The 16,882-nt window shown below is 45.9% G+C and overlaps 1 protein-coding gene across 1 annotated transcript in view; it reads left to right on the forward strand.

Moving 5' to 3' along the window:
• LOC146175270 (uncharacterized) overlaps positions 1–16,882 on the forward strand; it is a 303,458-nt gene that overhangs the window by 242,436 nt on the left and 44,140 nt on the right. Inside the window, exon 8 of the mRNA XM_084584704.1 lies at positions 2,718–2,881. Within this exon, the coding sequence (XP_084440830.1) occupies positions 2,718–2,881 (164 nt within the window). The remainder of the gene's footprint in view (positions 1–2,717; positions 2,882–16,882) is intronic.

The raw sequence follows: 16,882 nt of genomic DNA on the forward strand, positions 1-16,882 counted from the left end.
GGGCAGCTGGCACATCGCACTCTCATTATTTCTATCTTCACAAGATTTTTAAATTCTCATGAGAGAATAATTCTATTTTTCATCAATTTTGCACGAACCGACTTGTAGTTCAAGAAAGACTTGGACGACTGAGGAGAGTATAATCAATAAACATGATGCAATATAAGTGCAGTCTTAAGTCGAGAATTTGGATTAACCCCTCTTTTGGAAGTTCCCCGCAGACTGATTCGACTGGCACTGCGCCTTCATGGTATCCCTGAGTTGCTCGTGCGCCTTGTCATGGTAATGTGCGATACCGCTTGTAGTCGCGTGAAATGACCAGCTGGACTCTGAGCTTCCCGATCACTACAGTCGTCCACTAGGCCACTGCTCTGTCGCCTATGCTATTTGCCCTGGTGATGGACACTATAACTGGTGACCTAAAGAGGGATATACCATTAGGACATTGCTACAGCGGACGACGTCAGCATCACGTAAGCATACGGCAAGACTTGCAGGAGTGGGCGCAAGCTTGGTGTGATCGACTCAGCACATACGGGCTGAGAATAAGTCTCAAGAAGACTGAGCATCTGGAAATGAGCCCGAAGTCAGGCACCATATACATCAACAGCTGTCCACTGCCAAAGACTGCCTGTGCATCAGCGGAGCGTGGCTGAAATGGCATGAAATGTGGGGATTGCAACCTTCCCCGACTACTACAGTCGAACATTTACAAAACAGTTTTACGTCTAGTAGCGTTATACTCCTCGTAATACTGCCATCCTCCGTGGCCGTCCAGAACAAGCTGCAGAGTGTGGAGATGAAAATGCTACGCTGGATGAATGGCTCCACCCCGATGGATCGGCAACGCAACGAGGACATTCGACGTCGATGGGGTGTCGCACCGATCATTGAAAAAATTAAAAAAAAAAAGCCGCCTGTGGAGGTACGGACCCGTCCACCGCTCGAGCGATGGAACCGTGGCAGCAACTACCTTCAACTTTAAGGTAGACTGCCAACCCCCAATTGGCCGTTCGAATATGCGCTGGCTGGACGCTATGGAGCGTGATCTCGCCGCCATCGGACTAGTTGCCAAAGCACTGGATTATCATAATTGCTCAGGATGGAGGAACCTGATCAAGACCATCCACCCAAAACAAGGATAAGGTGTTGCTGATGATGAATCTGTGTTTCCGTTCATGAGGAGCAATGCAAACTTATTATGCTGACCCTACATCCAAAGCTTTCACCGAACGTTTGCAACATTCATATGGTCCTCCGGGTTTGAGTCAATGTGGCGCGATAACCTATTTAAATCTGTTTCTCCTGACGGACTATAGGCTTGACCCATCTCTATGTCAGACAGTTTGTTTTTCGTTTCTTCTTTTTCCGTAATAGCTCCTATCCAAGTATCAGAGCATCCCTGCAAACTAAATTTGCGAACCTTCTTCCCAACTTAGTGGTCTCTTCCAATTTTACGGATCGGCCCTTATTATTTGCTTTTATGAAAGAAGGTTCTGATTCAGTGCGTTTCCTAGAAGTTCGCCTTTTTTATGAGTACGTATTCTCTGTTTCATGGAAAAACTATAGAAATAATTTATATCTATGTTATTCCCGGTTACATTATATCGTTTCTCTTTTCTAATTGTTTGGGGCATGATATCTTGAAAAGAGTACTTAAAATGCCGAACTCGTTTCGTACTAAAAGGTTTTTCTTTAAACTTCATGGCAAAGTTTTGTGTGTTAAAGTGTGGCTTCAGAAAACAGTATCTTTGTTTGTATGTTATTTGTCAGCTCTGTGATACCTCAGAAACCATCGAACACTGTTTTATTACCTGCTAAAATGCAATAATATTTTTGGACGTTCTGCAAGGAACACTGAAGAAAACTGTTTTAAATTCTTACAATGTGCGTTACCTAATGGCCAACCAACATTACCATAAACCATTTGATATTATTTTCCTTCTTGGACTGCACAGCCTGTGGAAAACGCGTATATTGGACCGGAATGATAAGTACTCATTTCTGTCAGATGGTGCACCAGCTGTGAGACACTTTCGAAGATAGTGACTGTCAGGCTCCCATTATTGATGTGTAATATTTCCTTACCACCGTGTTAGTGAAGCTGGGTGTTGTAGTTGTGGGGTGTTGTGTTGCATATTGCAAATGGACTTGTTCGGCTACAGGTTGATTACTTTGTAAACATTGTTTATAGCTTTTTCCAGAATTCAAAGGAGTGTAATAAATACCATGCTGAAAAAAAGAAATTCCAGGCACGGCGCAGTTGGGTTTAACCGTTCGGCTAGGGATCCAAGGGACGGAGGTTCAATTCTGAGTGGAGACAGGGTTTTTATTTTTCTGACGACCTCATCATGACGTTATTTGGTGTGACCAAAAGAACGGGTTATGGTGTGACCGAAAGAACGAGCGCAGACAGTATGAGCCTATTAAGTGCTCACACAGAGATGCAGAGATTGACCATGGTTAAACCGAGTTTGATGATCAGCAACCGTCGTTTTCTTGATTATGGTAATACCACGCCTTGAACTTCTGTCACGGGAGCTATTACGCTATTGAGAAGGAATCACATTTAATGTCAAAGGTAAAGGCCAAAGTAAATAGTCATGAGATAAGTTTGTCATATGACCGTGCTTACCATAGCATCGCACAGAGATTCTCGCTAGAGTGGCAGTTTGACCTTGGCTCAGCTACCTCTCAGTAATAATGTGCTGCCGCAGGGCCGCTGTCCATACCGGCTGGTATTGAAGCGGTGGCGTTTATGAGCACCTCGTACGTCAACGCCAGCCTGGACCACCCGGACGTCGAAGTAGTGCTCCTGTCAGTGTCGCCGGCCAGCGAAGAGGGTGAGCGGTACTTGATCGACACCGGGCTAACACAAGAGGTAAGCTATGGGAAAAGAGAGCCTTCAGTCATCACTGATCAAAAGAACAGCTCAAACAATGTAACCGGAGGTGAAGACGGTTGTTCCATTTACGTTTTTTTGCGGTGTTAACCTATAATGAACACCAACCACCCCACTCGGCTTTTCTGGCTCACTGCAAGGGTATCGTTGCGTAGCTGTGTACTCAGGCACGAGACGGAATGTTGGAGGCGAACGAAGATGCTTAGAGTTAGACTGAGAGCGCCAAAGCATGGAAGAAAAGAAGAGAACAGCAAGTGCAACGTTCATCAACAAGAAAAAAAAATTCATTTGTCAGAAAAACTGCTCAAGCCAAAATGAGGAAAATAAATTAACTTGGACATGGCGTGCAATTTTCGACAGTGCTGGCCTTATAAGTAAAAAACGTTGATACGAAAGGAAGGAAACGCACTTGCGGGTGACCCATACAAGGTTAGAATACTGAGGACAGATGAAATGCTGAGCTACTGTGATTGCAGGTGACGCAAATAAGTGTACCATTGCTGTGGCAGCAATATCAATGATTGCGATTCAAATGCTTTTCTTGAACTTTGTCTTGATCGAATTTTACTGTTTCTTTTTCCAACTATCGTATATATTACTCATCTATTTCTTGCTTTGATTAAGGCTGGTGATTTATCTTCTATTTGGTAGCATTACTGACCTACAAACTTAATTATTCTATTCTGATTTCAACATGATTTTTGAAGCATTGGGTTGGCAGTGCATGTAGCTTATTTTCGGATGCCAAAAAGAGCTCCAGGCAGGATGTGCGGCTCCAGCTTCTCCTTCATGTCAATGTAATAAATTCGAGTTACGTTGGAACATACTTTTATTTCCTATTTTGAAATTTCAGGTGAGTGGCGTGGAATACAATTCTGCCTGCCACGCTGGTTGCTATAAAAATTATGATGAGCGAAGGCGCAGTGCAACATTCCGTGACCGAGTGTGTTGCGTCAAACATGTAGGGATCCAGAGTGTGATCTCTTTTTTCTTCCCGAATCCCATCAACACTAGCAAAACAAAAACCAATTTTTATTCCAGCTTGGGGCATATGCTCATCATAAAATATGGAATTACACTTTACATATTTGCCTCTGCGTGCAGGCTGAACACGCTGAGCCCTTCACAAAATATGCGTTGATCTTACTTATGGTACACAATGTCATGGTGAACATGTTCTTAATGTCAGGCGTATATTAGACATCATTTACCGTGTTTTATTTTTTGTGCAAACATTACTTCTCTTCTAAGTTTAATGCTGACAACATAAAAACACGCGCACTCCGGTTCTCAGAAAAATTCATCCTACCTCGAATTTTCACTAATTATGTTAGGAGGGCACGAAGTTTCTATATACCATTTCACTTTAACCAGCTTATGTACTATAATCATGTGCCGGATGTTAAGAAACTTCTAAGATTGTGGCTGACGTCAGACATAAAATTCGTTTTATTCCTGTTTGAACTGTAATACATTGCATCTTTTGTATTCCTAGAGATCATGTGAATATACTGAAAGCATATCAGTGTGAAACCCTTGTTCTCGTTTTATATGTCAATATACTGAAACCATATGAGTGTGAAACCCTTGTTCTCGTTTTATATTCACATTTTTTGGTTATGTCTTTATTCCTTTTCCTTCAAAGCGAGCTACGTATGCAGTTTTCTTTTCTTTTTTTTTAATCATTTTCTCCCTTTCTGTGATATTAACTGTGAGACGTTCTGTTGTACAGGTACATCACGTGTACATTTGTCTTGAATATGTTTTTCACGGTAGTCTTTGTAAAAGTTGTTGGAAAAGCCGCCGGTCTGCCCAGCTTTGTGCACAAGCGACTCCTCGCTTATGCGAGCTGGATAGAAAAATGTACACGAAGTGAATAAAACATTATTATTATTATTATTATTATTATTATTATTATTATTATTATTATTATTATTATTATTATTATTATTATTATTATTATTATTGTCTTCACCTTGACACCTTCCAAAACTCGCTCTCTTCGTTTATATTGGACGTTCGTAGCTTTGTACTCTAAGCTGTATTTATCACATATAACTTCCGCTTTCTAACCTAAATAGTGTATTTAATTTCATTCACGTTTTGCTTTTTCTCCTTTTCAGTGCTGTTTAAAGTATATTGAACTGCTTTTTATCCGTTTCTTATTTATATTGTCACGTAGTGGTGACAAGGCCGTTGACACCAAAAGAAGACGCAGGCTTGATGGAACTGAAATTAACCTGACTTGCTCCCGTTAAAGAACTAAGCAACTCGGCGGCGGCGATAGCAACAAACGTGCTCGTCGGTCGTCGGACAAAGAATGCTCGTCACACTCGGCAACGCTCAATTTAAAGGCTGCACAGAACAATCTAGATAACGTCGCAAACAGCTACCAGTACGGGCTGGAACATTCTGGAAAGACACCCGAGTGGCCAGAACCTTCGAGACAGATCTCGGTGCATGAAAACTGATGAAGGTGCGACTAGCGACATCGAGCAATAACAAACAAAGATTACGGAACTGATACGCGGTTCAGAATCAGAGTGATAAGCCTGTATGCCGGCGGCTGTTAAAAAAACAACAAATACTGTTTTGAAGGTTTCGCGGCATTACTCCCCCCTTAAAGAAACATCGCCTCGATGTTCCAAAACAAAGAAACTTAAACATAAACACTGCAAAGTTTAAAAACCACAGATTCTTTAACGCGCGTAATATGGCTTCAGTCGTACAACATGTACAATTTCTGGGCGTTCGCGTCCCCGTTGTGATGCTGACGTTCCGTCGGGAATGAATTCATAGTCCAGTGGTCCGACGCGGCGAAGGATTTTGTATGGCCCAACGTATCGACGCAACAACTTTTCACTTAATCCGCGACGGCGAATTGGTGTCCAAACCCACACTTGGTCTCCTGGATTGTACTCTGCGTGGCGTCGTCGTAAATTGTATCGCCGGCTGTCGGTGCGCTGTTGGTCTTTAATACGCAGACGTGCGAGTCGCCGGGCTTCCTCTGCACGCTGCAGGTAGGCGGCGACGTCAAGGCTGTCTTCGTTGGTTACGTTTGGCAGCATTGCGTCGAGCGTCGTCGTGGGCTCCCTGCCGTACACAAGCTTAAACGGGGTCGCTCTGGTCGTCTCCTGGACTGCCGTGTTACACTTGAAGATCACGTACGGCAAGATGGCGTCCCAGGTCTTGTGTTCAGCGTCGACGTACATAGCGATCATGTCCGCGATCGTTTTGTTCAGGCGCTCCGTAAGGCCATTGGTCTGGGGATGGTACGCAGTTCGTCGATGGCTTGTGTGACTGTATTCCAGGAGGGCTTGCGTCAACTCTGCCGTAAACGCCGTTCCTCTGTCCGTGATGAGCACTTCTGGGACGCCATGTCACAAGAGAATTTGTTCGACAAAAAACTTGGCGACTTCTGCCGCGGTACAATTTGGTAGTGCTCTTGCTTCGGCGTAACGGGTAAGGTAGTCAGTGGCCACGATGATCCACTTGTTACCAATAGACGAAGATGGAAAGGGGCCGAGGAGATCCATCCCAATTTGCTGAAAGGGCAGGATTGGGGGCGGAATCGGGTTTAGTAGTCCTGCTGGTCTGATCGGCGGCGTCTTGCGTCGTTGGCACTCACGACACGTCTTCACGTAGTGGGCAACTTCGGCAGGCAGTCGCGGCCAATAATACTTCTCCTGGATTCCACGCAACGTGCGCGCAAATCCGAGGTGGCCTGCTGTGGGCTCATCGTGCAACGCCTGCAGAATTTCCTGCCGGAGGTTTTTAGGCACTACAAGAAGCAAGCCTGGTCTTGTTGGTTGCAAAGTTCTTCTTCAATAGGAGGCCATTGCTTAACGCGAACGATGATAAATGTCGCCTGAACACACCAGGAGGGGAAGTGGTCTTTCCTTCTAAGTAATCGGCTAGCGCTTTCAGCTCAGGGTCTGATCGCTGTTGTTCTGCGAAACTGCTGGCGCTTACCGGTCCCAAAAAGGCGTCGTCGTCATCGTCCTTCGGGGAAGCGTCGACGGGAGCGCGTGATAGGCAGTCTGCGTCAGAGTGCTTCCGGTCCTACTTATAGACTACAGTCAAATCAAATTCTTGAAGTCGTAGGCTCCATCTGCCAAGGCGGCCGGAGGGATCTTTCAAATTAGCCAGCCAGCAGAGCGCATGATGGTCGCTAACAAACTTGAATGGTCGGCCGTATAGGTATGGACGAAACTTAGAGTAGCCCAGATGATCGCAAGGCACTCCTTCTCGGTCGTCGAGTAATTGACTTCGGCTTTTTTGAGGGACCTCTAGCGTAGGCGATTACTTTTTCCTGTCCAGCACTCTTCTGGACGAGAATGGCTCCTAGACCCACACTGCTCGCGTCGGTGTTAATTTCGATCTCGGCGTTTTTATCAAAGTGGCCAAGTACAGGAGGGCATTGCAGGCGGCGTTTAAGTTCGTCGAAGGCTCCTCCTTGCGGCGCTTCCCATTTAAAAAGTCCGTCAGCCAGTGTAAGCTGAGTCAACGGTTCGGCGATCCGCGAAAGGTTTCTGACAAATCATCGATAATAAGCGCACAGCCCAAGGAATCGGCGCACAGATTTCTTGTCGGCAGGTGGTGGGAATTGTGCGATTGTAGCTGTTTTCTCCGGGTCTGGGCGAATGCCGTCCTTACTAACGATGTGACGTAGGAACCGGAGTACTTCGTAGGCGAAGTGACACTTCTCTGCTTTTAGCGTTAGTCCCGATGACTTGATGGCTTCCATCACTGTCTGTAGTCGTTTTAGGTGGTCTTCAAAGTTTGACGAGAAGACAAAAACGTCGTCCAAATATACCAAACAAATTTGCCACTTCAAGCCTGCCAGGACTGTGTCCATTACTCGTTGAAACGTGGCTGGTGCGGAGAAGAGGCCAAATGGCATCATCTTGAAATCCTAAAGGCCATCCGGTGTGATGAATGCGGTTTTCTCGCGATCTCTTTCGCCGACCTCAATTTGCCAATATCCGCTCTTCAGGTCCATCGATGAGAAGTACCTTGCATTGCAGAGCCGGTCGAGAGTATCATCGATGCGGGGAAGCGGGTAGACATCCTTCTTCGTTATGCTATTCAAGCGGCGGTAGTCAACGCAGAAGCGAAGTGTGCCGTCTTTCTTCTTCACCAAAACGACTGGTGCCGCCCAGGGGCTGTTCGATGGCTGGATTACGTCATCACGCAGCATTTCCTCAACTTGATCGCGAATGGCATGGCAATCTCGCGGCACACGATAAGGGCTTTGGCGCAGAGGTCCGTCGTGTTCGTCCGTTATTATGCGGTGCTTGGCCAGTGGTGTTTGTAGTACCTTCGATGACGATGAGAAGCACTCCCCGTAGCTTCGAATCAGACTGAAAATCTGGTCTTTCCTGTTTTGGGTCAATGCCGGGTTGATGTCAAATGTGGGCTGACGGAATAGGTCCGGTGCGTCTTCCAGCGTTTGGTCGTGGAGGGCGAATACATCTTTGAGGTCCGCTAATTCGTTGAGAAAAGCGATCGTCGTGCCCTTGTTGAGATGCCGGTATTCTTCGGTGAAGTTTGTTACCAGAACGTGATCTTGACCTCTCCGGAATTTCGTGATGCCTCTTGCGATGCCGACACCTCGTTCTAAGAGCAATTGGATATTTCCTTCGACGATGCCTTCAGCGGTTTCGCTGTTTGCGCTACCTACGCAGACTGCGTTGCCTGATCGGGGCGGACGGTCAATTCTTCATCGAGGACGTTTAGGGCGATGTGTTGCGTCGATATCGTAGCAGGAATGGCTTTGTCTGCAGAGAGCTTGATGAGCTTGGATAAATCACGTCGCGGGAGCACTGCTGCAAGACCACAAAGCTGGCGGGGTAAGTACGTCCATTTACTGTTATTCTTGTAGTGCATCGTCCCGATGGAGTAATCAGGTTGCCACCTGAGGTGCGAATCAGCGGGCCATCCCAAACGGTGGTAACTTTTCTGAGCTGAGAGGCTAACTGTCCACTAATGACTGAATAGTCAACTCCGGTGTCTACTAGGGCAGTGACTCTGCGACCCTCGACACCAACTTCAAGGTCACTTGTTCGCGTCCTCGCATTGCACGTGGGCCTTAGTGTCCGATCTCGGCTCCGTCGTTTCTTCAGGTCATGGCCGGGGCCTACCGTTGTTACTTCGCTGGGCGGTGGTGTCGGCTTGCACTGTGGTCGTGTTGTCGTCGATGTTGTCGTGTGGAGCGGCGGTGAAATGGCTGCGTCGTCGTTAGTGGTCGTCGGCGGCGGAGGATATTCGTCTTTTCGCCGTTGAGCAACCTCACCTCCAAAGGTTGCTCTGTTTAGTTTCCCCTGCGCGGGCTTGGGGACCTTCCGCGCATACTCTCATCATAGGGACGGCCTGGCGACGCAAAGCGGGCCCTGTACGGCGATGGAGATCTGAACCGACGGCTTGGTGGCGAAATCTCACCGCTACGCCATTTGTCAATTTCTTGTGGTTGTCAATTTCTAGTTGTCAATTTCTAGTTGTCAATTTCTTGTGGTCGTTCACCTGCGCGTGGTGGTGGAGCGTCGACTGCAAATCCGCGGAGACCGAATCGTCGGTACGGGCAGTGGCGCAGAATGTGGCCGGCCTCACCGCAGTGGAAGCATAATGGCCGGTTATTTGCAGTCCTCTGGCGTCGCACTTCCTGGGGTTTGGGAGTTGTTGGTAGGCTTGACGGGCGGGACCAAGGGGCGGTTTTCAGGAACAGGACGGTAGCGGCGAGGCCTCGGAAAGTCATCACGTCGGGGCGCTGGGCGACGTAATGCACCAGCGTAGTTCATTGCTGTTGCCTCTTGCGCTGGAACAGTCGCAGCCGTCGCTTGAAGAACGCCCAGCGCCTGCTGGACTTCTTCACGGACGACGTCCGCGAGCGTCGCCACCTGGGGTTGTTGCGATGATGGCATCAATCGGCGGAGCTCCTCTCCCACGATCTCCCGGATGAGGTCCCGAAGGCTCTCTGCGCTTGCAGATGAGCTGAGGTAGTGGCATGAGTAGTCTGGTTGAAGTGGTCGCTCGTAGTGGCGCATCCGGGTGTCCAACGTCTTCTCGATGGTCGATGCTTCACTCTCAAGTTCTTCCACAGTTCTCGGCGGGTTCCGGACAAGCCCCGCAAAAAGCGACTCTTTAACGCTCCGCATTAGGAATTTCACTCTCTCACCTTCGGTCTTGTTAGGGTCGGCGCGCCGAAACAGGCGTTTCATCTCCTCTACGTAGGCCAGGACGGGCTCGTTTGGTAGTTGAATTCTTAACTGGAGGAGGGCCTGAGCTCTTTCTTTTCGAACAGAACTTGTAAAGGTCATCAAGAACTGTGCTTTGAAAATCTCCCAGTCCTTGCAAGAAGTCTCGTGATATTCAAACCAAACTCGGGCATGTCCTTGAAGAACAAAGCAGACCTGCCTGAGTTTAGCAGCGTCGTTCCAACCGTTGAATTCTGCCACACGGTCGAAAAGGTCCATCCAGTCTCCCGCATCTTCATCCGGTCGTCCATGGAACCAGGGGTGCTCACTGGGTTGGACGAAAACAACCGGTGCTGTAGGCTGGGCCATTGTCAGCGTCGATGCCTTCCGAGATCGAATGGGGTCAGGCAGCAGACCGTGTTCGGGTTGTAGGCCTTGAAGTCGGCGGCTGGCTCGGTGACCTGTAGGCTGGTCTTCCAGGGCGACAGGAACATGGCTTGGGTCTTTGCTTGAAGGATCAAAGGCAGCACCTCCACCAGATGTCACGTAGTGATGACAAGGCTGTTGACACCAAAAGAAGACGCAGGCTTGATGGTACTGAAATTGACTCTTTATTGGGGCTGACTTGCGCCCGCAAAAGATCTAAGCAACTCGGCGGCGGCGATAGCAACAAACGTGCTCGTCGGTCGTCGGACAAAGAATGCTCGTCACACTCGGCAACGCTCAATTTAAAGGCTGCACAGAACAATCTAGATAACATCGCAAACAGCTACCAGTACGGGCTGGAACATTCTGGAAAGACACCCGAGTGGCCGGAACCTTCGAGACAGATCTCGGTGCATCAAAACTGATAAAGGTGTGACTAGCGACATCGAGCATTTACAAACAAAGATTACGGAACTGATACGCGGTCCAGAATCAGAGAGATAAGCCTGTATGCCGGCGGCTGTTAAAAAAACAACAAATACTGTTTTGAAGGTTTCGCGGCAATATTTTAACTTGAAACATTTTCGAATCTTACTGTCCCGCGTTCAATTCTATATTTTTATTGTATTTCCCTGTATTTCTAGCCTGTGTTTTAGGTACCGCGCACTTGTTGCGCCTAGAATGGTTGTTTATTTTATGAATATTTTTATTACTATAATCAATGTCAGTTATTTGTTGTTGTTTTTCTCTCTATCTATTTTTTTTCGTGATGTGCTGCACAATTTTCTGACTGTGTATATAAGACATACTACTCACTGATGTCCTTCCAGTACATTAAGTAGCGAAGTACTGGAAGTAGTAGGCGAATATTTCTACTTAAGAAAGGTAGCAACCGCAGATCCAAACCATGAAAAGGAAATAAGAAGAATAAAATTCGGATGGAGCGCATTTGGCAAGCACTCGCAGAATATGACTAGCAGCTTACCGGTATCGCTCAAGAGGAAAGTATACAACAGTTGCGTCTTGCCTGTACTCACCTATGGGGCTGAAACGTGGAGGCTAACCAAGACAGTTCTACTTAAGTTGAGGACAACCCAGAGGGCTATGGAACGAAAAATGGTAGGGGTAACATTAAGATATAGGAAGCGTGCAAAGTGGGTCAGAGAAATAACTCAAGTTACCGACATTCTAGTGGAAATTAAGAAGAAGAAGTGGGCATGGGCAGGACATGTAGTGCGAAGAGAGGATAACCAATGGTCGCTGAGGGTAACAAACTGGATTCCAAGGGAAGGAAAGCGTAGCAGGGGGCGGCAGAAAGCTAGGTGGCTGATAACCAAGTTTCTGTTATTGCCATAAAGTCTGCCTCAATTCCAACAAGCAGTGATTCGATCCAATTTGTTTTCTTCAGAATGCTACGGATATTAACATTTGCGAAAGTTATATGCGGCGCTGTAGTTCCCGCTTGGGACGTGGTCTCAGTGCCTCGCCTGGAGGATTTTCTGTGTTTTTTTGGCTGTCTGAAACGCTACAAGGGGACACCTCGCCTTGCAAATCATCCGCGCTTTTTCGGTTGTCTGGACTGCTAAGATGAGTTACAAGGACTTAACAATCATTTGTGTCATCCCAGTGGTATAACTGGCCATTTAAGCGCAGTTTATCATAAACTAGCGACATTTTGTCTCCTTGTTGTTTAATTGATTTTGCCCATTTCCACGACTATTTTCTTACTTCTCTCACCCGACCTGAGAAGCCTTCGCCTATTGTGTAATTAGAGCCGTTCAATTTGTGACAGTTTTTTTAACAATTTTACTTTATCTCGGTAGTCTAGCAGTTTAAGTATTATGGACCTAGTTTTATCCGTCGCTAGCCGTCCTAACCTATGAACTCTTTCTATGCTAACAGATTCGATTTTAAGAATGTCCTTCAAAATTCTTTCATTCATTACTTCATCAAGGGAAGCAGTATTTTCCTCTGGATCTTCTGGAACACCGTACACTATTAGATTGGATCTTCGAGAACGGTTTTCCAAGTCCTTCACTCTAGATTCAAGAGAAGATACTACTTTCTGTAAGTTAGCAACCTCATCCATACAGTTTGATATTTTGCTGTCAAGAATAGCTAGAGTTTCCAACTTCGCTTCGATGGATGCTAAGCGTCCATCCTTAATTTCTTTAATATCCTCCGCAATCTTTTGTATTTGATGCGCGAGTTGGGCGAGGTCGGATCCCGGGTTGGTTTCTACATCAGCGTACAGCAGTAAAATATTCATAATGGTACTGGCTAAATCGCAAGTTAACACACACAGCAACCCAGGCACGGAAGCACAACCAAATACCGGTCGCTCGAACGATAGCATTTTCATAACATTTTCTCACCTGCGTGAAAAAAACGAGGGGGTTAGCGATCCGCATTCTGGTCGTGCCACCGTGCCCATTGGCCATGGAAGATTCAGTTCCGGTTTTATCCTGCGAATTTGCAGTTCCTCCACCAGGATAGCACCGTTGACGCCGAGTGAAGCAAAGACAGAGCGGCCTTGTCTGCAGTTCCAACAATCCGGAATCGGGGGCGTATTCCGCACGTGGAAACTTTGATTGCAGATCAGCTATTTCGCCCAGGCCTCTATCGATGGCTGTGTACGGTCATATCCCGCTGGTGTCGGCATCAAGATTGCGAAGAACTGCGTGAAAAAAAAAGAGGGGGTTAGCGATCCGCTTTTTGGTCGTGCCACCATGCCCATTGGCCCATGGAATATTCAGCTCCGGTTTTATCCTCAGAGTTTGCAGTTCCTCCACCAGGTAGCAGTGTTGATGCTAAGATGGGACCCTTGATGAAAAGAGAAATGCAACTTAGACAAAAAGTAAACTCAAAATTAAACGACGATCAAATAGCGCAGATAGCAGCAGACATAGAGGAAGCAATAGAGAAAAGCCCCATGGAAGACTGGGATTATGAACAGGTAGAACTACTCATAAGGAGGAAAATTAAGGAGGTTAAAGTAGCAAACCGCTGGCATGGAAAGAGGAAGCCACGGAGCTGGTGGAATAAGGAAATCAGGGAACCTATTGAACAACGACGTGTTGCTTTAAGGGAACATCGAGTGGCAAAGAAAGCACAGGTATCTCAGGAGGAAATCGACCAAAAATGGGAATCATATCGACAAACGAAACTTGAGGTACAGGCCCTTGTCCAAAGTAAAATAAAACAGTCCACTGATCGCTAGATGACTGACATACACGATGCCTCTAGAGGCGGAGCAAAAAAAATGCTGGAACCATATAAGCTGGCTAGGGAAAAGGAATCAAAGAAATCAAGATCGAATTCAAGATAACGAGGGAAATTGTTCAAATGGAGACAACGCAGTGAACTACATTACATCAGTGTTAGCCGAGTCATTTAAGAGCGACGATAGGGTAATCTCCGCAAATCAGGAAGCAACACAAGCTAGCAGAATACAAAGCAGCTTAGAACTGACCAATCTAAACTGGAACAAGTCAGAAAAAAATATTCCTAGAAGCACATCTACAGGCATAGATGAAATTCCAATCAAGCTGATTATTGAACTTGGTCCAAAAGTAAGGAAACGTTGTTCAAAGCTCTGGAGACAGTCATAACGAATAAGCAAATTCCGGGCAGTTGGCGGCAGAGTAAAATGAATTTGATTTATAAAGGAAAAAAAGAAAGGATGTGCATAAAATGCTACAGGCCGATTACCATACCATCGTTTATGTACAGGTTGACCATGCAGGCGGTGAAATTAAAGGTGCAAGCATGGGTTGAAAGTAACAAGATACTCGGAGAACTTCATAACGGCTTTAGAAATGGTAGGCGCTTAGATGATAGCCTGTTCGTGCTTACCCAATGCATCGAAATATCTAGAGTGGAAAATAAACCTTTGTATTTGGCCTTCCTGGACATAAACGGGGTGTACGACAACGTAAGCAGGGTACTCCGGCGGAACATATTAAAAGAAGAAGATATCGGTTATGAGATACTAGAGTTCCTACAGGAAATATACCGGGATAACAAAGTAGAAATTACATGGGAAGGGATAAGAAGTACGGAAGATGTCAAAGTATGCAAAGGATTAAGACAAGGCTGTCCACTATCAGCGCTGCTGTTCATGCTTTATATGATAAACCTGGAACGTAGGATACAAGACAGTAACCTAGGTTTTAACCTGTCATATAGATTAGGTGAAAAGGCGGCAGAGCAGCGCCTCCTCGGTTTGATGTATGCAGACGATATTGTGCTGCTAGCTGAGAGTCTGGAAGAATTGCAAAGTTAAGAATTGCAAGTAGTTAAGTTTTGCGGAGATGAAGGGGCGCTCTAGGCTTTAGTTTTAGCTCAGGTAAGTAGGGTCTGATGATTTTCAACGGCTCAACTTTTCAGGGTCTTAAAATACAAGGCCATGAAATATCCAGAGTAGCAGAATACAAATATCTGGGGATATGGGTAAACGAAGGATTGGCATACATTGGAAAGCATGAGCAATCACTTAAGGCCAAAGGACGAAGGAACGCTGGGATAATGAAGCATAGAGGATTGTGGGGATACAACAGGTATGAAGTTTTGAGGGGTACTTGGAAAGGAATTGTGGTGCCTGGACTTACTTTCGGAAACCTGGTTTTGTGCTTAAAATCAGAGGTACAGTCGACATTAGAAATAAATCAGAGATCCGTTGGACGATTAGCACTAGGTGCCCGCGGCAAAACCACAAATGAGGCGGTACAGGGAGATATCGCCTGGGCATCTTTCGAAGTACGGGAAGCTCAGAGTAAAATATTATATGAGGAACGCCTTAGGAAATCGGACAGGGACAAATGGGCAGCTAAAGTATTTAAATACCTGTACTTAAAAAGCGTCAACTCACAATGGAGGAAACGAACCAGGAAACTAACTAGTAAGTATGCTAGTCACAAGGACGGAGAATTAAAGAGCATTAAGCAACAGGTGAAAAACAGAAAAGGTAAAAATTGGATAAATTCGATGGAGAAGAATCAGAGTGTGGAATTTTACCGAAAGTGGAAATGCAGATCAGGAAGGCAGCTTTCTTTGATAACTCAAGAGGCTGTGTCCTACTTTTTGAAGCTAGATCAGGGTGCTTTAGAACACGCAGCTACAAAAAGAAATTTAACAATGAAGATGACGCATGTGCTGTATGTGGTAACTCCAGTGGACCAATTGACCACATTATACTCGAATGTAATGCTATCCCCCCGGAAGTTGATGCAGGCGCAGTAACTGCTCCTGAAGCTCTGGGGTTTAGAGATAACAGTGGCCGGGTGAATAAACCGGCGGTGGAAACTAGCAAAAAATGACTTGAAGATTGGTGGCTTAAAAGCAGAGAAGTGACATAATGTTAGCGTTGTAGGAACAAAAATGTAATAAATAGAATGATGGTTTAGTTAACCATTTTAAATCAATAATTAACATATAGGGAGAAAAATGAGCATGATAGCTACTGCTACCACCCCGTTTCAAAGGGTACGCTCCCATATTCCATCCATCCATCGAAGCAAAGACAGAGCGGCCTTGTCTGTAGTTCCAACAATCCGGAATCGGGGGCGTATTCCTCACGTGGAAACTGATTGCAGATCAGCTGTTTCGCCCAGGCCTCTGTCGTTTGCTGTGGACTGTCATGTCCCGCTGGTGTCGGCAGCATGATTGCAAAGAACTGCGAGAAAAAGACGAGGGGGATAGCGATCCGCATTCTGGTCGTGCCACCGTGCCCATTTTCAGGAACTACAGACCATACAAATGCATGGCCCAGGCAGGAGGGGCGTCTATAAGAAAAATGTAAAAACTGTAAGGTAGCACTTGCATATATAGGCAGCACATATAACAAGCATATGGCTGCACAAAAACAAATTCCATACAAGTAAAAATATTCATAATGAGCGAAGTACAATTAACAAAACAAGAATTGACGCTCCAATTCTTTAACAATGTCGCTGGCTGCGAAAGTTTGAAAAGGCAAGAAATTCCAATCACTGATAGTTCTGGGGAAAAAAAGTTATGTTTAAAAGTGTTTGTTCTTGCAAAGATTGGAGCCAAGGAGCGAGGGTGTGTGTGTCTAGTCTTCCTGGTGCAATGTGGCTTTACGCAATCCGGCTAGTTTAATCTTAGCTTACCTGAGAGGCAGTTATGCATAAAGGCGAGCCGACTAACTTTTCGACGAGATTCGAGAGATTTTTACTTACGCTGCCGCATCAATAAGGATGGAGAATAGTGGCTTCTGTATTTACTAAAGATATACCAAGCAGCTTTTCTTTGGTCTCGGTCTTTTCCTTCTTATTGTACTGATCCCATTCAATGCCAGCATATTCGAGTTTGGCTCTAATGCAGGCATTATAGGCTAAAG

The sequence above is a fragment of the Amblyomma maculatum genome, chromosome 11, assembly GCF_055883805.1.
Source record: "Amblyomma maculatum isolate TAMU_Amacu chromosome 11, ASM5588380v1, whole genome shotgun sequence".
NCBI lineage: Eukaryota > Metazoa > Arthropoda > Arachnida > Ixodida > Ixodidae > Amblyomma > Amblyomma maculatum.